This window comes from Ursus americanus, chromosome 6, assembly GCF_024610735.1.
Source record: "Ursus americanus isolate L20-20 chromosome 6, mUrsAme1.1.p, whole genome shotgun sequence".
NCBI lineage: Eukaryota > Metazoa > Chordata > Mammalia > Carnivora > Ursidae > Ursus > Ursus americanus.
The window spans coordinates 71,644,692-71,667,965 of NC_142132.1; the positions used below are offsets into that span (position 1 = coordinate 71,644,692).

General features: G+C 36.5%; 1 protein-coding gene across 3 annotated transcripts in view; it reads right to left on the reverse strand.

The window, feature by feature from the left end:
* LYST (lysosomal trafficking regulator) overlaps window positions 1-23,274 on the reverse strand; it is a 202,315-nt gene that overhangs the window by 126,460 nt on the left and 52,581 nt on the right. For all 3 annotated transcript variants that reach the window (XM_045783612.2, XM_045783611.2, XM_087863139.1), the window contains exons 6-14: window positions 21,433-22,462; window positions 19,607-19,768; window positions 17,985-18,138; window positions 15,843-16,069; window positions 15,262-15,328; window positions 10,461-10,570; window positions 8,110-8,536; window positions 4,807-4,951; window positions 3,653-3,826 (exon numbers count right to left, since the gene is read on the reverse strand). In XM_045783612.2, coding sequence (XP_045639568.2) covers window positions 3,653-3,826; window positions 4,807-4,951; window positions 8,110-8,536; window positions 10,461-10,570; window positions 15,262-15,328; window positions 15,843-16,069; window positions 17,985-18,138; window positions 19,607-19,768; window positions 21,433-22,462 — 2,496 coding nt within the window. The remainder of the gene's footprint in view (window positions 1-3,652; window positions 3,827-4,806; window positions 4,952-8,109; window positions 8,537-10,460; window positions 10,571-15,261; window positions 15,329-15,842; window positions 16,070-17,984; window positions 18,139-19,606; window positions 19,769-21,432; window positions 22,463-23,274) is intronic.

A 23,274-nucleotide genomic window follows, 5' to 3' on the forward strand; every position in this document is an offset into this window, starting at 1 on the left:
GCAATCAGAAAGAATGAGTTCTCAACATTTGCTACAACATGGACGGCACTGGAGGAGATAATGCTTAGTGAAATAAGTCAAGCAGAGAAAGACAACTATCATATGATTTCTCTCATCTATGGAACATAAGAACTAGAATGATCAGTAGGGGAAGAAAGGGATAAAGAAAGGGGGGGTAATCAGAAGGGGGAATGAAACATGAGAGACTATGGACTATGAGAAACAAACTGAGGGCTACAGAGGGGAGGGAGGTGGGGGAATGGGATAGACCGGTGATGGGTAGTAAGGAGGGCACATATTGCATGGTGCACTGGGTGTTATACACAACTAATGAATCATCGAGCCTTACATCGAAAACCGGGGATGTACTGTATGGTGACTAACATAATATAATAAAAAATCATTATTAATAAAAAAAAAAAAAAAAAAAAAAAAAAAAAAAAAACTCTTTCCTAAGGCTTTCTGTTTCACATTTAACATGTAAATTTAACTATTTTAGTAGAAATATTTTATGATAAAGATGTGAGATAACTTTTTTTTTAATTGAGGTTTACTGACATACAACATTAGAGGGAGGTATTTTCTGTCACTACAGTTTTTAAGGGTAAAGAACGCTTTGCAAGATGAATTCGACAAACCTTAAGTACTGTGTGCCATATGTTCCTACTAGATTTGTGTGCTCAACATTAAATCGCAATATAAACTATTAATAACTTATTTTTTCGTGTCATTATGTATTATAAAAATGCTCTCTTGAAATGTACTTTTTATAGAGATTATTCTATTAGTTCAGAGAGTGATAGTACTAAATTTATATCAAAGGAATAATATATTTGTCCTTGATCACCTGCTCATCATTCTACCAACAGATGAAATCATTACTTACTTTGTATCAAATGGCAAAAACATTCCTTCAAAGTAATGTAGAAATATGTGAATTAAGCAACTATGCTAGCTACCTACAATGAACATCTAAACTCTCATTCTGAGTAAGTCTCATAGTTTATGACTCCTGTACCTGTCAGGTGGTCTGATTCAGAAAAAGGCTGTGGAGTGGTAAAACTTCAGGTTCTAAAGCATGGGCTATATTTGAGTTTAAGTTTCAGCTGTACCCCATTCTTCTGGCATGACTTTACCCCACTCTGGGTCTCAATTGTCTCATATACAAAATAGAGGAAACAATATACCTACTTGTTGGTGTTGTCAGGAGGACCAAATGAGGTGATCTGTGAAGTGCTGAATACAGTGCCTGGCACATGCTGACAGCTCAAGAAATCAGGTGAGGGGCCAGGAGAAAGGTTCACTATTCATAGCCCTAACCCCAACTCCAACCGATCTAACTCAAGGTTCTGAAAAAAAATTTACTGACTGGCTGAAGACTGAGAACTTCTCAGAAAATATTTTATTCGGAATATGGAAACCTCAACAACATATTTCCGTGGATTTTTAAAACGAATACACAAAACCTGAAGCCTTGATTTTATTTCTAAAGCCTCTTCTTTCCTGTGGCAGACCCTGGGGACTGATTACCCTAGCCTAGGCCACTCACAGGCCCCTTCTCCTCTGCCTTCCTCTAGCAGTGAGGCTGGACAACTGTAAGCCATCAACTTGACAGCCTCCCTTTCAGAATGACGTGGCACACAGCCTTCCATGGGCCCTTTCGTCTGCCTGGAAGGCCCTGCCCCCCTCCCCTGCTCAGAGCATGCACCATCTCCCCTTGAGGTCTCAGCTTAAATGACCCTTTTCCAAAGAGGCCTTTGCACTACTGGGTATTTACCCAAAGATATAGACGTAGTGAAGAAAAGGGCCATATGCACCCCAATGTTCACAGCAGCATTGTCCACAATAGCTAAACTGTGGAAGGAACCGAGATGCCCTTCAATAGACGAATGGATAAAGAAGATGTTGTCCGTATATACAATGGAATGTTACTCAGTCATCAGAAAGAAAGATTACCCAACATTTGCAGCAACATGGACAGGACTGGAGGAGATTATGCTAAGTGAAATAAGTCAAGCAGAGAAAGACAATTATCATATGGTTTCACTCATTTGTGGAACATAAGGAATAGCAGGGAGATCAGTAGGAGAAGGAAGGGAAAAATGAAGGGGGGGTAAACAGAAGGGGGAATGAACCATGAGAGACTGGACTCTGGGAAACAAACTGAGAATTTCAGAGTGGAGGGGGGTGGGGGGATGGGCTAGCCCGGTGATGGGTATTAAGGAGGGCACATATTGCATGGAGCACTGGGTGTTATATGCAAACAATGAATCATGGAACACTACATCAAAACTAATGATGTACTGTATGGTGACTAACATAAAAGAATAAAAAATTTAAAAAAACAAAACAAAGAGGCCTTTCCTGATTCACCTCTTAAGTAGCAAATCAGGTATTTTCTGTCTGGGGATCTATTTTATCTCCACAATATTTGTCATAATTTGTATATATGCTTTAAATTGTGTTTGCTTAAATTGTCACATGCTTTATCTATTTTATCTCCACAATATTTGTCATAAAGCATATATATGCTTTAAATTGTGTTTGCTTAAATTGTCAATAGACTGTGAATCCCAAGAAGGCATGGAACCTGAGTCTTGAGTCTTGTTTACGATTTCCCTCAGGCCCAACTACAGCACATGCCGGATGCACAGTAATTCCTCAATATATATTTAATGAATGAACAAACAAATGAATAAAAATAGGTTCATTTATACTAAGGGCATATGTTATTTCTGTGGTCTAATCTACTCTGAGGGCATTTGAGAGAATTGGGAGATAGTGTTCAGAATGCATCCAGCAAACGGTCTGCAACATAACAGGTATGCAATATTTTACAGTCCATTCGATTACATCTAGATGCTCATCTTGAAATTCAAAACTTGCCTGTCAGGTAGCTTTACCATACCCACTCGTTTCTCTTTCTCATTATTCAACTTAGAATCTGCCTTCCAGCCAGCCAGACCCCATCCCATGTATACCAGTTTCCAATTCCGTATCCCCTTTCAGGTTATTTCCCAACTCTTACAAATTCAAGATATATTATAGCTCTCTCAGGGTTAAATTTTACATTAAGATATTCCAGAAAATATTTCTTATCAACTTGACCCACAATTCTCTTGGTGGGTAAACATCACATAGTATTATACCTGAATCCATCACCTGGTACATTTCAAGGACCCTATCTTAATCTATGACCTGACACACTGGCTTATATTTTTCCCTAGTCATTCTAATTTCTTTTGAAACCCTGACTTAATTTAGGTTTTAGCCTTAAAAAAATTTAGGTATTAGCCTGATTAGCCACTTAATTGAAATAATTCCTTGTGGATTCATTTTATAAATGTATAGGCTTGAAGGACCAAATTGTAGGTTCTGTTCTTTGATCTAACATATATTCTACATAAATGTCTAAATGTCCAGATTCCTGAATGTTCCCTGAAACCCAAATATTAATTTTCAACAGTTACAAATATTAATTTTGTATCAGAGCGATAAGTAGGAAAAAATATCCAACTCTGACCATAGATTCCTGCATTAACATAGAGCACATTTCATCTATAGTTTCCTGTAATCCGTATCAGAAACCATGACAAACTAAACTTAAAATTGTCATTGAAGTTGGTAAGTGTTTACTAAAAACGTTTCAAACCTCTGCCCAGAGATCCATATGGAGATTTTCCCATGGTTATTCTTTTTCCCTTGGGGCTGCTGTAAGTAGGTAAGGACTAAATGCTGCCATTTGCTTGGGATGAAAATATTCTCCTGTGATTCAACCTGTGCCAGTAAAACAGCTTTCGTATCATCATTTGAATCCATGCACATTCTACAACAATAAAAAAAAAAAAGAGAGAGAGAGAAAGTATAGGCTGAAAACATGGAATTTCTGATCTCAGCATTTAATAAATGTATAACAACGATAATTCTAGATATTTAAACGAGATTAAAAAGCAGTTCTATTTTTAACCTAACTTGAAAAGTCAGTAGGTCTTTGTTTTACACCATAAAATCTGCTTATTTTCTTATATTATTACCTTAATTCATGAGCTAAAATAGATGATGCTCATTTGCTGCTGTTAGTAATTTAGGCATTAATTTTCAAAATTCAATTTGCAAAAAAACCCTTTATCGTTACTATTTCTAAAGTCATTGCTCTCTTTTAGAAATTACAATGTAATATTTAGTTCATACAAAAATTAATACATGGTGTACATAAATGTCTAAATGCCAGGATGTACTGGAGGTCTATCCTACTTGGAGGGACTACTGAGAGAATTAAGATATGATGTATATAAAGCACCAAATAACATTTATAACAAAAAGCATATATCCCCTAAATAACATATTTTTGTTTAGTTGTAAGTTTTATAAAAATAGTATATATTATTCATGCTCAATACAAGTAAAAGATTTGTATCTACATTAGTTAACAAAGGAGGTAGGAAAGACAAGATTGCAAGAACTGAAGTTTCTAAGATAATGGCTATTAAATATATAATCTGCTGGGAAAACAGCTATCTGATAATAACATGTTAGGGTGATTGCAATCTGATAGAATACTTCCACAGATAAGACTTCAGCGAGCTTTGGTCTAAAATCTAATTGAGAATTAACATAATCTACTTTAGAGTTTAGTTATAGATTTTTGGATAGAATAATACATTGCTACAGAGGCAGCATTAATAACTATTAGAATGTATCTTCTTTTTAAATAATATTTTTCTGATTTGCTGTAATGATCTTTATTAGCATATAAATTATTTAAATACATGATCTATTCATGGGGAGGTTGAGGATAATCAATACCGAAAGATAAAAGTGCCATTGTGGGGATCAGCCCACACTTGGATCATCAGAGCTTTGGATCCCAACGAAATCATATGAATACATCCTTCTTCTATGAGCCTTTCACCAGGATTTATGTACTCTGCACCTTCCGGTCTGTTGTTCTCTATGATAAAAAAATGTTAGAATAATCAGTAAAGCAGCTGATAAAAACTGAGTGGAAAAGTGAATTTAAAAGAACACAAAGCATGGTTGTTCATTTGCAGTAAATTATTTACCCGGATGTCTGAACTTTGACCTGTTCCAAACAATAGTCCCAAAGTTGAGACATTAACTCCAAAAGGGCACCAGGAGTGAAAACAGTAATTGAGTGCATTAAAAGTTATCAAATGTTTCAAAATACATGATAACTGGTGGCTAATTGTGGCAATGAACAAACCCCTTTGATGTCACTGCAGTGACCTATTACAGTACATGCCACAATTCTTTTATTGATTGGATTGGGCCACTCTGACGTTATGGACCCACCACCATTGTCACACAACGCTACCAAAATCATCCTATAATTATTACAATAGCATGATTTTTTAAAAATTGATTTTAGGGGCGCCTGGGTGGCTCAGTCATTAAGTGCCTGCCTTTGGCTCAGGTCATAAGCCCAATGTTCTGGGATCCAGCCACATAGGGCTTACTGCTCAGTGGGAAGCCTGCTTCTCCCTCACCCACTCCCCCTCCTTGTGTTCCCCCTCTCTCTGTCAAATAAATAAATAAATAAAATCTTTTTTAAAAAATTGATTTTAGAAAAATTGTGTTTAAATATATTCATCTTTAAATACAATTGCTAAGTGATTCTGAAACTCTAAAATGTTTTCTAAGGCAAGCTAATGTAATGCCATATGCTTTGGACTATCTGGTTATTCGTCCTGACTTTAAGTGGTTTCTTACCATGCTAATTCTAGTACCATCTAAGTATGTATGATGAACTGAATCCTTGAGCCATCCACGCTTTTACTACTCTGCATGACTTTACGTAAAGCTATGTTAATGAAGATGTACCAAAATACAAAATGCATGTCTGAGGGTTCAGACTTTCAGAGAGGATGAACACTACCAGTTACTAGACTATATATATATATTTGTTGCCATTTTTCAAGAGGTATAAACACTACCAATTTTTCAGAATACTCCTAACAATACTCCCCTAAACAATAGTAGTCTTTAAAAGGAAGAGTTAAATTCATTATTGTGAGGACTACTGCCCAAGATATGAAATATATAGAGAAGTCATGGCTGATATGATACTAATGTTTCCATATCAAATCTGACTTTGCACAAATAAAAGACTAGAACAAAAACCAGTGTGTATGCAGGTACTGTAAAATAGGAATACAATAAACATTTCTTAATTTAATGCTCACAACAATCTTATGAAGTAAATTTTACTGTCCCCTTTTAGAGGGTGACAGAATTGAGATGTTGAGAGGTTCAATATAACTTGCTCAAGGTCACAAAGTTGGTTTAATAGCAAAGGATATGTTATCACTATAGTATTTTCTTCATCGCTCCCTTCAAAATTTTGGTATATACGCTATTTTTTAAATGCTCTTTTTAAATGTTTATGCAGAGTCATCTTTCTTAAAATATGTTTTCTAATATATTTTTATAATAAAGATTTTAAAAATTTCCCAATGCTAACTTTTCTCAGGTCATTGTGTCTACTTATTTCATTTTATAAGAGCCTGTTTACATTGTGATTGCCACTACTTAAATATGAGAAAGCAATCTGCACTGTTTATTGTGTAGGGGTGACATTTAAGCTCTGGAACTGAATATAGGTGGGTTTAAATCCCTTTCCATCACTCTCCAGCTATATAAGTTGGTCATGCTGTTTAATTTCATCTCCAAATATGGACAGCATGAGCACTTACCTCACTGAACTGTAGTGAGGATTAAAAACGTCTGTAGAGAGAGCTGAGCAAAGTGACGCCCATGCAGGGGGCACTCAATGCACACGAGACAGCATCGTCACTGACAGGATCACGTGTATGTCGCTTCCGAGCCTTCAATTCTTAGATGGCAAAATTCAATTCACAAAAGCTACCTAATTTTTTTTTTTTTTTTAAAGATTTTATTTATTTATGTGACAGAGAGACAGCCAGCGAGAGAGGGAACACAGCAGGGGGAGTGGGAGAGGAAGAAGCAGGCTCATAGCGGAGGAGCCTGATGTGGGACTCGATCCCGGAATGCCGGGATCACGCCCTGAGCCGAAGGCAGACGCTTTAACGACTGCGCTACCCAGGCGCCCCAGAAAAGCTACCTAATTTTTTAAAAAGTTTGGTTGCCTAGGCTAACCCACAAAAGTACAGAAGTATGAGGTGCCAGTAACACAGAAAAATCTCTGGAGAAGTGGATTCAGAGCTCCAGCTGCGGTTATCAGGTGACATTTCCCACTCTTCAGTAAGGACTTTCCCTTCTATCTGTGAGTCAGTGGCAGAGGACCTGCCCTGAAGGCCTAGTGTTCTGAAGCAGACGCCAGTGGGGTATATAAGCTCTGTGCAATGAAGAGCTCTGGAGGCCAGGACCCCTGTATAAGCATAAACCCTTAACCATCTGTCTCCTCTAGTCATTTCATGCATCCTGTGGCCCCTAACAATTAGCCCTGAATTACTTCTCACCACCATAAACTGCTTTTTAGCAAATAGGTTCTTCCTGCCCTAGGCATATGAGGAATGAGACACGGGTTTGTGGAAGTATTAAAGGGATTCCATCAGTTATAGAAAGCACTGGAATGGGAATGATTCTAGCTCTGGAGAAAGGCTGGTGCATCCAGACACTCTGTGACAGGAACTAGGAGAAGGGTGCCAACGTAAGATGCGGCACAAGGACAGCTGAACTACAAGAGGGAAAGGAGATGAAGTGGGAATCACAGAGGCCGGGGCGCAGGGAGCAGGAGGATGGAAAAGTGGCTCTAGGGTTACATCCTTTCCTTCTCTAACATCAGGAGTCACCCTAATCCAATAACGGGATCAGGAAAGAGGAAGGAAACGGGGCTGGTGACCCCCAGGGCAGTTGAATATGTGGTGGTCCTGCCACTGCAGCACCCCTGCCCCCCAGTGCCAAGGCAAAAATATACAAGAAAATGAAGTTTTCAAGGCTATGTGACAACCGAGGCTTTGGTGAGTCGGGGCCTGCCATCACCAAGGCACTTCGGGTGAAGAACAAGCTCAGGGCATGCGAGCATGTCACCGTATTCTTCCAGCTCAACCAAAACTGCCATCTGAAAAGGCTTAGTGTACCAGGTAACAGATAACAGGAACATCATACCTGTTCTATCCAAACTACTGTCCCGTAAAATCAAGGATTTGTTTCTTTTCTTGGTCTTCTTTCCTTTCTCCATGGTTCTCTCAGCTTCATGGGTGCACTCCACGTTAAACCACAGTGAGACGCTGAAGCCTTCCGACAGGTGGGGCCAGCAATTCTGGCCCAGCAAGGCCAAGTGGACTGGGGCTACATGCCAAGAGGAGAGCAGCTGCTGAGGGAAACTTGTGCTGTCGGACTCTTTTCTACTCCGGGAACTCCGTGCTCTTCTTAATAATCCCAGGGCCTTACTGTTTAGAATCCCAGGACACTTTTGTGATGAAACGCCATTGCTTAAATTTGGAGTATGCAGGAGAGGGAAGGTTAGGTACTGGGAAGGACTCATCGTAATGTCACTTTCAATAATTTTCAGAATACCCAGAAGAAGAACTTCCTAGAGAAAAAGAAAAATAAGTAAAGTGTTAAGATCATGTATATAATATGCACAAGGTACATAATAATTTTGAAATTCAGGTTATAAATGAAAGTACATACCCACACACATATCAGCATTCCTAGTAAAATACCTTCCTATCTACCATACCATTAAAATGTTCATAAGATGAAATAGAGATTTTATTCTTAAAATACATATTCTCTTGCAGTTAATTTTAGATTTAGGTGCTTTTTGGTATAAGCCTAAAAGTTATGAGTTGATTTTAAGTATTAGATATTAACTACAATAATTATATCTGGAATAATTTCTACCAAAGAAAGATGTTTATTTCCAAGTAGGCTATAGTTGCTTCTCTCAATTATTTTTAAGTGAAGGATAGAAGCAGAAATCTTACAAATTCTCCAGATTTCTGAATGATATTTATAATATGACTGACTTCATAAATTGAGTGGCTCAATTACTTTCCAACTTATTTTACATGACTTTTCCCTAATCAAATAAATTTTCTTTTATCTATTTTTGGTAAACCAAAATAAGGGTTTTTAGGTATTATTCATAAATTACAAATTTTGGGTTAAATTGAAATGCAGAGCATTGTCCACAATAACTAAACTGTGGAAGGAGCCGAGATGCCCTTCAACAGACGAATGGATAAAGAAGATGTGGTCCATATATACAGTGGAATATTACTCAGCCATCAGACAGAAAGATTACCCAACATTTACAGCAACATGGACGGGACTGGAGGAGATTATGCTAAGTGAAATAAGTCAAGCAGAGAAAGACAATTATCATATGGTTTCACTCATTTGTGGAACATAAGGAATAGCAGGAAGATCAGCAGGAGAAGGAAGGGAAAAATGAAGGGGGGGTAAACAGAAGGGGGAATGAACCATGAGAGACTATGGACTCTGGGAAACAAACTGAAGGTTTCAGAGTGGAGGGGGTGGGGGGATGGGCTAGCCCAGTGATGGGTATTAAGGAGGGCAGGTACTGCATGGAGCACTGGGTTAGTTATATGCAAACAATGAATCATGGAACACTACATCAAAACTAATGATGTACTGTATGGTGACTAACATAACAGAATAAAAACAATTGAAATGCAGAATTGTAGAAAAGATATGAGAGGCAGAGAGCATTTAATGAAAGAGAAAAGTAATGACTAAGGAGACGAGTAGAGAAGAGAAACTTAGTCCAATACACCACCTAATGTACACCCTACGCACAAAATAACAACTAATGTTCATGATGATAATGAGAACTGCACTCAGGGAAAGTAAAAAAACATTCCAGAAATACAGTCAGTTATCAAGTGCTACAGTGGTGTTTGTTAACTGTGTGTTCCACAGAGCCCCTCAGGGTCCACAAGCTGGAGTAAGGTGGTGAACATGGGCAGGGTTCAGGAACATTCAACCTTGCTTCAGAGAAAGTAGCTCCAAGCTTTTCTGTTTTATTTACTTATGCTTCTAGTTGAGTTTCATTATAGAAGTGAGTTTCTCAGCAAAGAACAACTGAAAAGTCACTAAGCTACACCAATGGAAAGAGGTGATAGAAGGTATCTGAAGGGTAGATAATAATTGTTCTAAAAAAAGAATAATCCTTAAAATGGTACAAACTACTCATAATTAAGTTCTCTTTAGTAATCAAAATTATTTAGCATTTCTTAAGCACAATGACCGGGGGTGGGATGAGGCAATGGGACTATGAGCCCAATGATATGGCTGGTTAGCCAAAACAGAAGTGAAACAGTTAAAATATGTGCAAATAATGAAATGATCAAGAACTTTACAGATAATAACATGGAGCTGACTGCATAATAATTACCACACTAAAAGAGAGAGCTTAATGATTTTCAAATCATTTTTTAAAATATTCTACTAGGTATCGGTGAAAAAAATTTAAATTGTAGCATATTTACTGTACAAGGAGATTTCTCCAGAAATATTCTCAAAAGAAGGGTTAGTTCTTCTGAACATGTTCTTGAGCTCATCAAAGATACCAAAAGATCCACCAACACTCTCTGGCATGCTAAATTAAAGAAAGATAGAGGGGAAAAAATTAAAGCCAACACATAATTAAAGGTTCCAAACAAACAATTTCACTGAAAGAGATCAAATACTATTGTCACATCTTCAAAGGATTATAAACAACTAAAAATCCAAAAATGTGCTGAAAAAATAGCAATACCATTAAATGCAATATAACCCACTGACAAAAAAAACAAAACCACTTTTCTTAAAGATTGGTTAGTTCCCAGGAGAGGTATTATTTAAAGAAGCATAAATTAATACAGTATTTGTTAAAGAAGTTGACACTGTCAGTTACCATTAAGTAGTCTGTTACCTTCACATCTTGAAACTGTTTAAATTAGAACTACTACTTTCTAAATTAAATGACATAAATGAAAGCGTAAATATTAAAGATTATGAAAATACTTAAATATCATGAACTATTATTTTGAACACTTTCTTTATTCCATCATGGGGTTTAGAATAAAATATAATGGATGGTACATAAATTCATAGAACTTTTTAGAATAAAGTGACCAATATTTGTAGCACACATTATAGTGTTCAAAGTATATTTACATGCATTATCTCAGCTAATCCTCACCCAAAAAAGTCCTACAAATGAAATATTATCTTCATTTTAGACATGACAGAAAGAATCCTGATGTGCAAGCCGAGGACAGAAGCCTTGTTTCAGCACCGTATTTTGTAGAAGCGTGAGCTGATGCGGTAGTGGAACAGAAACTTGCAACAAGACTATAAAATAGCATGGACTTTATCCTGTAAGTAACACGAACCCATGAAAGGTTTTAGAGTAAGAACTATGAAAACTAGAAAATAAAGGAAAATAATTAAGTATTTCTCCTGCCTTTCCTTTATGAATTATACCTTAGAGTAACCAAGTAGTTGATGAGAGCAAGTTTTAAGTATTCCAGCTTATCCAAGAAGATGAAATGACAGCACGTTACCATTTTGCAAGTCCCTGGGCTATGACCATCCATGGCTCCTAGCATCCCCCAAAGAGAGACAATCAGACATTACATGCCTCTGAAGGAGGCCTGTAAAATATTCTGGTTGAAAAATAGAACCCAAATCTGATTAGGTTTCTAGATCTTACTGACAATTAAAGGAAATATAAGACAGAGAGGATCACGTTAAACAACCTCCCAGGGACATAATTGCCAAAATTCAGAATGCAGGAGATGCTCATGATAGATGACCTGGCTTCTTCAACAAAAAAAACTGCAAGGGGGTGAGGGGGGAGTAGACATCTACAGATTAAAAGTTTTGAGACATATCTGCTAACTATAATGCAGGAACCTAACTAGGATTCTGATTTTTTAAAAAACACTATAAATAAAGTGTTAGATAATCACGGGGAGGGGGGAAATAATATGATCAAAGTAAAGTTTATGTATGTGCTTAGACTTTTTTTTTCCGTTAAAAACTAACAGGTTCCAGTTCAAATTGAGGGAATATATATATATATATGTATATATATACATATATATATATCTGCCTTTGTCTACTACTGAAAACCCACTGAACTAAAAGTACAGAATTACAAAAAGAAAGAAATTCATAACAGCAAAAAAAGTGGGAGAGTCAGTGGGCACTGGGGGCACATCAGATTTAAAAATATTTCTTGAAGACGGAAAGGCAGAGAGATGAAAGAGAAGGCTGTGGCTTAGAATCTCTTTGAATTAAAAAGGGGCTCAGAGAAGTGGAGAGCCCATCTGTCTGTCTACATTCTAGAGAGAACGTAAGGATAGGGCTACAAATGCAGGGATTCATACAAGGTCTGTCTGGAAACACCTACCTCTCTCCTTGATTCTGAATATAGAACACAGATAGCTCCACTTTTACTCTGATGCCCCCAGCCTGATAATTCTTTAAAGAAATTCACTGGATTGCCAGGCAAGGGCTGAGATGGACAGTGGGACATTAGCATCGGGGCTACCAGGTATACATGTACAATCTGCAGATGGGCCAAGTTGCTTAACCAAAGGAAAAAATATGGGCTAAAATAAAACCTGAATGCTATTCACCAAGCCATGCATCCTGGCATTGGGCTTGTGTTGCCCAGATGAAGGGATGGCTTTTTCTTGCACAAAGACACTATTCACTAGCCAAGCCCTACATGTGGAGGACATGTTTCTCTAATGTACACAAGATGCCATATGAGGTAACAGTAGCCCTAATGGCCCTCCCAAGTGAAGCTTTCTTTATTATTGTATTTGGGGAGCCTCTGACATCCACTGGCACATGCACACAGAGCTCTTCAACAGACTGCCCATTCAGGGAAGACGCCAAATGGGAAAACAAATTTACAACATTAGCTCCAACAGCTTTCTAAAATAGAAATGGGCAAAATAGGTTCACAAAATATTTGAGAATCAAAAACATAAACAAGAAAAACCAAGATATAAAAGATAAACAAATTGATAAACTGACCCTAAAGAGAAAATAAATAATTTAGGGTAGGGAAGATATCTTTCTAAAATGTTAATTGCTAAATCCAGATATATTTAAGGAGATAATATATCCTTACATGAAAATGGAATAACCAGAAAACAAAGAAAAAGAAGTTCTTAAATATTAAAAGATAACTGCCAAAATTAAAAATTGAACAAAAGGTTGGAATAGAATAGAAGAAATCTCCCAAAAACATGGCACAAAAAGAAAGAAGTAGATGTGAGAGGAAAGCTAAGACATATGCAAGATCAATCCAAGAAGGCCCAAGATTACAATTAGGATATAAAAAAGAAGACAGCAAAAAACATGGAGAGGAGAAAATTATTTTTTCTTTGTGACTGTAAGTTAGACCTTCCTAGATATGACACCAAAAGCACTGTGACAAAAGCAAAAACAGATAAACTGGACTTCATCAAAATAAAAAAATGTGTGCTTCAATTAGACATCATCAAGAAAGTGAAAAATAAGCCAAAGATTGGGAGAAAATATTTCAAATCCTACACAGCTGATAAGGGGCTTTTATCTACAATATATTTAAAAACTCTTAAATTCAATGATTAAAACCACAAATTACCCAATTTAAAAATGGCAAAGGATTGAACAGAAATTTCTCTAAAGAAATCTAAGGAAGATACACCAATGGCCAATGAGCACATGAAAATATGCAATAACAACATTAAGCATCAGGAAAATACAAATCAAAACTACAATGAGAATAACATGGCAGGCCCACTAGGATGGATATAACCAAAAAGACAGGTCATAACAAGTGTTAGCAAGGATGTGAAGAGATTAGAATCCTCATATACTGCTGGTGGGAATGTAAAATAACGCAGCCACTTTGGAAAACACTCTGGCCATCCCTCATCTGGTTATACATAGAGTTACCAATGGACCCAAAAGAAATGAAAACACATGTCCATGTGGAAGCTAGTACATGAGTGTTCGTAGCATTATTCGTAAGAGCAAATAAGTGGTGATGGTTGCACACTTCTGCGAACATACCAAAAAACACTGAACTGTATATTTTAAATGGGTCAACCGTAGAGTATATGAATTCCCCCTCAGTAAAACTGTTATTAAAAGGTAATGTATTGTGGTGAACACTGGGTGTTGTGGAAGACGGATGAATCACAGACCTGTACCCCTGAAGCAGCAAATGGAGAAGGAAAAGCTTTACTTTACTGTATAATCCTAATTAATAAATATAAAAGGAATAATGGAAATAGAAAATCACTATTTGGCAAATACCACAGTATTAACAATTTCAGTCAAGAATCATCAATGGGACACAAACTGAGGGCTTCAGAGGGGAGGGGAGTGGGGGATTGGGATAGGCCGGTGATGGGTATTAAGGAGGGCACATACTGCATGGTGCACTGGGTGTTATATGGAAATAATGAATCATGGAACACTACATAAAAAATAAGGATGTACTGTATTGTGACTAACATAACATAATAAAAAATTATTATAAAAAAATTAAAAATTTAAAAATTAAAAAAAAAGAATCATCAATGGGTGCTAAGGATTAGTGGGTTAAAGTATGATGAAAAGAAAATATTTACATAGTCTCATTATCTCACCACAAGGTACTTACTAATTATAATGAGAAAACAGTAACTTTACAATGGAGAAACACGGCGAAACACCGCCTTAACTAAGTGATCAAAGTCAACATCACAGTAATAAGATACGGACATCATAAACCACAGTACAATACACTGTGAAAGGCACAACGTCACTTATGAGGTCTGTTTGCCAAAAATGCATCACTCGAATTTAATCATGAAGAAATATCTGACAAACCTGAATTAATGTTTCATGTATGCTAGACTTCTCCAACTAAAATCTAAGTTTCTGTTACAATGTTTCCATATTATATACTCATTATGAATTCCTCAAATGTCTGTGAAAGTACAGAGTGGAGAGTGGTATTCAATGTCTGATAAAGCAGGAACACGATATTTAGACACTGGGGAATAGTCCTCGCAAGGCCACTGCTATGTACATGACCCTGAACGACTCACTCAATCCCTTGGAATCTAGACATTACTCTATAAAAAATCAAAATACTTATACTATGTTTATTGAACAAAAGAGATGATGCATATGAAGCTACTTTTGAAACCACAGGGCACTATGCCAATGGAAGTCATTATTATCAACTCTTCATTTCATATAACAACAAAATAATTTCAAAGCTATTGTGTAAAACTAACAGTTTCAACGCACCTTGAAAATCAGAATCAGCCTGTGTTAAAATACTCAAGAACCCTCCTAAAAGATTTTTCACAGTTCCCTGAAGATTAAAAAACAAAACATAAGAAATTAAATTTCTTACCTCATGAAAGCATGAAGCAACTGTAATGTCATAATAAATGGTTTGATACTCTATTGTATATACATATATACATATTTTCAAATAACTGGAAAGAATGCTATATGTATAATTAGACACTTTTCATTTTCTTTTTTTTAGGTAGTTTATACATTTATTTTTTTCATACTGTTTTTGTTTTCTGGTTTTTCAAAAAAATGACTATATATTAAATGTAATTTACAAAATATTACCCATTCTCAGAAATATACAAGGATTAGTTAGCCAACGACACTAATTTTTTATGCTGTTTTAGAGAACTACAGAATTAGAGCATTTGTAGAATACCACTTGTAGGTAAAAACATACCTAAGGTATTATAAAAGATAATCATCTCAAATAATTTTCAGACAAGCTGGGTTCTAAATAAGGAGATGAGTGATTGGGGCATGCGTGTGATAAATATTGACCACATTTATCTAAATGCATCGTTTACCTGTTGCATGAGTAGAAAAATATTCTTTTCCTTCTGTCTGATGATTTTCAAAAAACTCTCAAATACGTGGGCAAGTACATCAAGTTTGGCTTTACCAGTAGAAAGCAAATTTAATTCCAGCATACAAATCTCAGGATATATTATTTCCCCTTCAGTGAAGTTTTCAAGCAAGTTCTTTGGACTGCTTACTGTGTTGAAACCTTCTGCTTCTGGCTTCAAGTCTACACCTGAAAGAGGAAAAGAAAAGATGATTTTTATTCCCTAAACACTGAATAAATATTTCAAATCTCACTTAACATTTAGGAGATCTTGTGGCAAAGTGCTCTTTATAAGAAGGTTCTCACACAGGCTTTTCCTACAAGGTGATTTTTTATTACAACAGGCATCCTGTATAATCAAGTCTTGAGGATATTTTGAAGATAAATGAGTAGCTTAAAAGTAATTTTGATATTCAATAGAATTACAAATTTCAACAGTAATTTTTATAGACGTGTGATACAGATTTAACACATTTCCTCTGACACAAGTGGGAAAAAACACTATTCTAAACTTTCTGACCCCAAAATACCTAAATCACAGGCTAGTTCATTTGCCTGCTCAGATCCCTGTGAAAATAACAGGTTTGGCTATCGGTTGGATGAATTCTATACTTTGTCTTCTTCATAAGTGAGAAACAGATAGACACTGTCACTGAATGTTACATTTTGGAAAATTTGACTGCTGTGCTGTTTAAAAAATGTTCATGTAGTTAAGAAATTTATAAATGTCTATATAGACCAGAGTTCTTTAGATTAAGATCTAATTAGCAAACCTATAAAAGGAAGTCTGTCATTATAAAACGTCAGTACATGGATAAAACCAACACCACTGAACTAATATTTTTTCAAAAGCATTTATCAGAAGGTGGGGTTGGGGGGATGGAGGAAGGTGGTCAAAAGGTACAAACTTCTAGTTACAAGATAAGTAAGCACTAGGGATGTAATGGAAAACATGATGACTATAGTTAACACTGCTGTGTGATACATAAGAAAGTTGTCAGCAAAAGAGAACCTAAAAGTTCTCATCACAAGGAGAAATTTTTTTCTTTTCTTTTTACTGTACGTATATAAGATGATGGATGCTGACTTATACTATCGTTATCATCATTTCATAATATATGTAAGTCAAACCATTATGCTGAATACCTTATACAGTGATGTATGTCAATTATTTCTTAATAACACTGGAAACAAACAAGAATTTAATAAATCAAGTAAGCTATATGAACATGTGTGTGTGTGGATATATACATATACACATATGTAGATTCTTTTAATTCGTGGCTGTGCTTTTGTTCTTTTCACTCTCTTTATTATACACAAACAAACGAACAAAAACTTGCTATAGGTCCAACAAGCCCTTTCTGTTAGGACATCCGTGATTATTCCTTCAAAGAGAAAACAGACTGAGGAAAACAAGCTGCTGGAAACTTAGTGAAGACTAGCAGTACTGGGACAGTCATAAGGCCAACATTAAAGAGATGTAACCTTCCAGAAAGCTCTTGGCTCCAATAGAGACATCTATTCTGTTCTACCCAAGTTTTAAGCCCAGAGACAAAGGCTCATGGGCAGCCTTAGGGACAAGTCGGGCTGTGGTGAGCTACGAAGAAATCTGTGCTGCGGCATCCTTGGATGTCACAAAAAGATGTCTGTAGTCTTTATAACAACTGCCTGAAGTGCTCTTCCTGTCAGTGTCTGTCTGGAAAGATTTTTTTTTTCATTTAGGCCTCAATATAAACTGAACATCTTCAGTGAGGCCTTCTCTGACCACCCAGTCACTATCACATCACCCTGTTTCATTTCTTCATATTGTTCACTTCTGACACCTACTGTTTGTTTTTTCTACTGGAATATCGATGAAAGCAGGGACTCTCTCTACCCTGTATTCTCAGGCATTCAGTCAATGTCGGCAATAACAAAATATATCCGTTTTAAGTTGCCTATACAAACACCAGAATTTTTTGTCAAGATCAAATAAAATGAAGCAATGCACTTTTTAAATTGCAAGGCAATACAAAATTCTAAAGTGGTATTATTGTAACCATTTTGCTAATTAATAATCTGACTTGTAAATCCAATCACAAGTACTTCAGTGATATTTTACCATCATCTCGGGTTTCACTATCCTCAGGATTGCTCTCACTGTCTGCTTCATAGCCTTCTTCTTCAACCAAAAGTTTGAGGCTACAACACTGAGAGTCGTCAGCTTCTTCTGAAAAATCACCAGGTTGGGATGACAATTCTTCAGATTGATGATTCTGTAAGATCAGTGCAATTAGAAGGCAGAAGTTGTAATATTTGCTCATGTTTAGTAATAGAATGTTTATTACTCAAAAATTTTAAGGACAGCTTCGGTGTCTAAGAAAAAAATCTCAGGAATCAATATGAATTATGAAATTATATGTTATATATAATTTACATATACATATGCATGTAATATACATATACATATAATACACATAATTTATATACACATAAATTATAAAATTTACGCAGTAAAAATTTCCAGAATCTCTCAACTTTATTAACACCTCAGAAATGGGGGTCTCTAACAGATGAAGCTATAGGTCATTTCAGTTTTACTGAAAAAGAAGTCTATGAAATTTCACTCTAGTTATACAATAGGAAATGACTAAAAACCACAACAACGTGGAGTTATACTTCTTACAACTTAGTGCCAGCAAATAAATATTATTTTTACACATTTGTTCATGGAAAAAGACTTTTTCATAGGATTTTTATAAATAAAATGTTTTATAAATTAGATAAACAGAGTAGACATTAAAATTGTTCAAAAGGATTAATTTTAGGATTTCAGAATCCAGTTGTCTATATACAAGCATTTCAGAAATCAAGAGTTTCAGCATTCATTTCTGGTGCAATATCCTGCAGCATGAAATCTTCCTTTTCTTATAAAAATGCTACCAATATGTTCACTTTAGAACACATTTTCACTTAAAGCATCTCAGAGTACTTTACCACTGCAACATTAATAAAAGGTAGAATAAAGTAGTATTTTAACATTTTCCAGTAAACCAATTGATTCAGGAATATGATAAAGGCATCAGTTGCTATTTCAGTAAGTTTTTTAAACTTATGACAAACAGCAACATGAAATATTGTGGCAGAAGATTATAAAATGTCATATATATGGCTAGACTGCAATATTAAAAGAGAAGTTACATAAAGATAAAGGACAGTTTTATTAAGAAGTTACATAAAGGACAATTAGTTAAAGGTAAGAGAAACATGAAAGAAGAGGGTAGTGAACTAAATATGGATCACAGTTTCATTTTTGTGTTGAGTGATTTAAAATTAAAGCGAATAGAGGGTTCTGGAAATATTAACTGTATATTAGGATAGGATCAGGATACAGGATCAGAAAAGACAGCTGAATCATCAACATCCCTGAATTATCATTTAATAAACTATCAGTTATATGTAAGACTTATCAAATCAAATAATACATTTCTGTCTCACTAATTCTCAGCCAATTGCCAGATTAGATGAAAAAAAAGCATGTCACATTGCTCTCCTGTTTTTTATAAGACAGGGCACTGAGTAAATACTATCCATCCCCCAAGATGGAGATACTACCCCCAGAACTCACCTGACCAAATCATGGCCCATGTGTTCTAAACACATTCATCAGGGCCCTAGTCCCATCCCACTCACGTCTGCCTCTCTTAGTCATACCCAAACGACGCAACTGGATCTTATCCATACCTTCTCAGTCATAGCATCACGGTGTTCAAAATCTGCTGAATGATTCCCCAGTGCGACTCGAAGCAGGGCATCAAATAAAGGCTTTGCTAATTCTGTTTCAATCACCTTTGACTGGGAAAGATGGTCCCTCATTTCAAACAGTATGTTTTCCACAGACAAGTTCTGAGGTAAAATAAAGGATACTAAGAATATTAATAATATGCTTTAAAAAATGAAAGTGACAAAATAAATAATATTTACTTAATAAGTAGAAAGCTAGTCCATTTATTTGCAGTAATATGAAAGTAAAAGGGCTATAAATACCTAGCTCTTATCCAAATACCTACTGTTACAATTAATAACATTTTTATTTATCAAATGCTTCACTCATCTTATTCTGAATTTCCATGGATCACAAATTAACTGTATCATACACAAAAAAGATTAGTTGAAACTTCAGGGTTTTGGTTAACCATCTCTATGTTTTACAAATGCCTTATTCTTAGAGATTCTGTAAGATTTTAAGAAGTACTTATATTCTAATCCCTTCCTCTCTCCCTTCTGTCTTTGAAGGAAACTCTTGCTGCTTGCCTATGTCCCTATATTAGGTGATGAGGTCATAAAGATGGATATGAAACTGACTTCTCCTTTAAGGAATTCCCTCAGTCCAGAGTAAGGAACAGAGACATGTAGACAAGGCAAGATGACCACACTAGAGCTATAAACAAAGTTATCAGAGAAACAAAAAGAGAAAAGGTGCCTGAGAGACCTGTCAAGAGTCCCATGGGAGGGGTTGTATGAGATGGACAATGAAGAACAAGTAGTAGACAGCAGGCATAGCAGAGGAGGAGAGTATGCTAGGCAGAAGAACACGTCCAGAAGTAATAACAAGGAGCGGCATCTTGAGAAGCTGCCGGCTAGTTCAGTATGATTCATGGGAGGCACAGTGAAGGATGGCAGGGCATGACGCTTGGCAAGGAAGTGAACACAAGACACTGAGGGGCTCTGTATGCTATCCAAAGGAGTTCGGATTTTTAACTGTGAGCAATGTGGAGACATCAAGATTTTTTGGATAGGAAGAAGTAGGGAGACAAGGAACTGCAGTAGGGAGAGCATGTTGGCTGACAAGAACAGTTAGGGATGAGTTATTAACAGGGGGTCTTGCCATATTTGACGTTTCCTTAGAAGTAGGGCCTGAAACTGAGGACTCCCTTTTCAGCTGAGGAATGTTCTCAGGAGAAATCTGTAAGGTCGTGAGGGAAGCAGAATATATTCAGGGATGGGGAGGGGAAAATCCAGAATAAATGCTTGGCTCCAGCCTAATTCCATGGGAAGCTCTGGAGCCTGAACTGCACCACAAAGACCGTCCCCACTCCACAGAGCTACATCCATCCATCGCTGGCTATGAGCATCCTTCCCAGCCTCTACAGAAGAAGGGGCATCTCGCATGAGCCAAGGGCAATCCTTGGGAGATGAGTGCAGATGTGAGTCCTCGTAGCAAATGGCAGACGGGTGCATCAGCTTGGTAAAGGGGATCTGAGCAGGGCACTGAAGAGCATCACACTGAGATTATATTTGAAACACAAAGTCCATTATTACTCTGACATTTAATGCGTATCTAATGCTTTTCGGGGTCGGTAACTTCGACACAGGTGGATTGTGCATTCCAAACTAAACTGTAAGCTTCTTGAGGGCAAGAACTGGGTCATGTACTCCTCTGTCCTCCACAGTACCTGGTACTGTGCTAAGCTTACAGGAACTTCTCAAAACTTAGAATCTTTGGAAAAACAAAATGACAATAGTATTATGTTAGAACTTTGAAAGCTGAACAAAGGACAAGTTATTACCTGATTAGGTAACTCTAATTCCACCTTTTGCTGACTAGCTCTGGAGCTATGAAGACAAATGGCCAGAAGGGCTTCCAAAAGTCGTATGCTCTGAAGTGACGTCTCACTTTCTCGACTTGTAAATACCTTTGCTTCCTCAGGAGCAGCTTCAGCAGCTAAAATATGTCCCACGTTTATGGAAGAAATATGCTGCGAATCTAATTTACTTACACTGTCAGCACTCTTGTTTAAACTACCCAGTTCTGATGGGGTGGGGTCTCCTTTTACAGTCAAAGATAATAAATCTTCCTTCATGGTGATCTCAGACTGAGACGTTCTATTTACATCTTGGTTTGCATGTATATTTAGGTCTCCTTCCCTTTTTCCTGGCTCCTCTTCATGACTTCTGAACAGCTTCTGTATGATCATAAATATTAATTTATGGCACGCCTGGAAACCACCGAGCCTGTAAAACTGTTTCTGGAAAACTGGACTCAACATGTAGATCCAACGACACATGGACCAAATGTCTGCTGCTTGGTGCATATGTTTGGGAGAAGGCAAGACCAGGCTCTCAGGAGGTAAACACGGCAGAACGTGACGTAAAGGCTCACTCGCTGTACTGTCATAGCCAGAAGTATCTTCTGAATCATTGGCTGACTCCCTATCAGATTCTGCTTCTTTACTTACACATAAGAATGCCACACAGAGGAACAGGTTTATCATGTTGATATGAACATCCTGGTTAACAGATTTCCGTTTCTTTGGATAGGCTTCTTTGAGGCTGGCATAAAATTTGCTAAGACTCTGAGGAGAATCTGAGTAAGCTTGCTGGTTACGAAAAGAAGTATCTACATTTAAAGATGACAATTCCTTCTGTTCGACGTCTAGCCCATCAGTACCTGGAATTGAAGAATCTTTTTGTTGTTCCCCTAGGCTGATTATCAGAGTTTCAAATGCTTTTAGGGAATGACTTCGAATACCATCTAAGTAATTTAATTCAATTATTTGATTTACTCCATTACAACTTAAAAACAAATCTCTTATTACCCTGTGAGAGAAAAAAAATACACAAGATTTTACATATAGAAACATCATTTATAAATAGGTACATATACTATTTAAATATGCCATTGCTGCATGTGGTATATAGTAAACACTAATCTAATTCATCAATTATCTGGCTGGTGTTCTTCATTAGAGCAGGATCTCAAATTACTTTCTAAGTACTTTCACAAACATCCCTCTTCAAACGCTGCACATATGACTCCAGCATCATTTAGAAGGAATGGACTACATGCATCCCAAGTTAAATGAAGCAATTCAGGGAAAAACACTTTTCCCCAAATGGCAGGTTCTGTATAAATTTTAAATGCCACAACCACCTCCACACTTGAGATGGACAAACTCTGAAAACAGGCAGGCATGTGTGTGTCCATTTGTTTGTCTGCCTGATGGTTTACTCAGGACTTTTTGTTTGTTTTACATCTGTACCTCATAAAGGGGAGGAACCAAACTACAGATCTGAAGATTTTCAGCTCTGTCTCAGGTGAGTCTCACGGGTCTGGATCACTGGAATCCCAGTAATAACTAATATAAGTCACCTCAGCAAAGATCCAAGTTGTCCACAAATATGCCAAAGAGTTATAAAACTTTCCAATCAAAGTCAGTTCTATTTAAACAACATGAGAATGTCAGAAATTAAAAAAAAATTGTAAAGATAATGATGACAGATAGGTTATATTTTATTATGTTTTTGAAATGGTATATACATTAATTTGAAAGACCAGACTATCAAAAGCAAGCTTTATTTATGTAATTATTTTTTAAGTACCAGACTTGATAATCACAAAATCTGAAAAA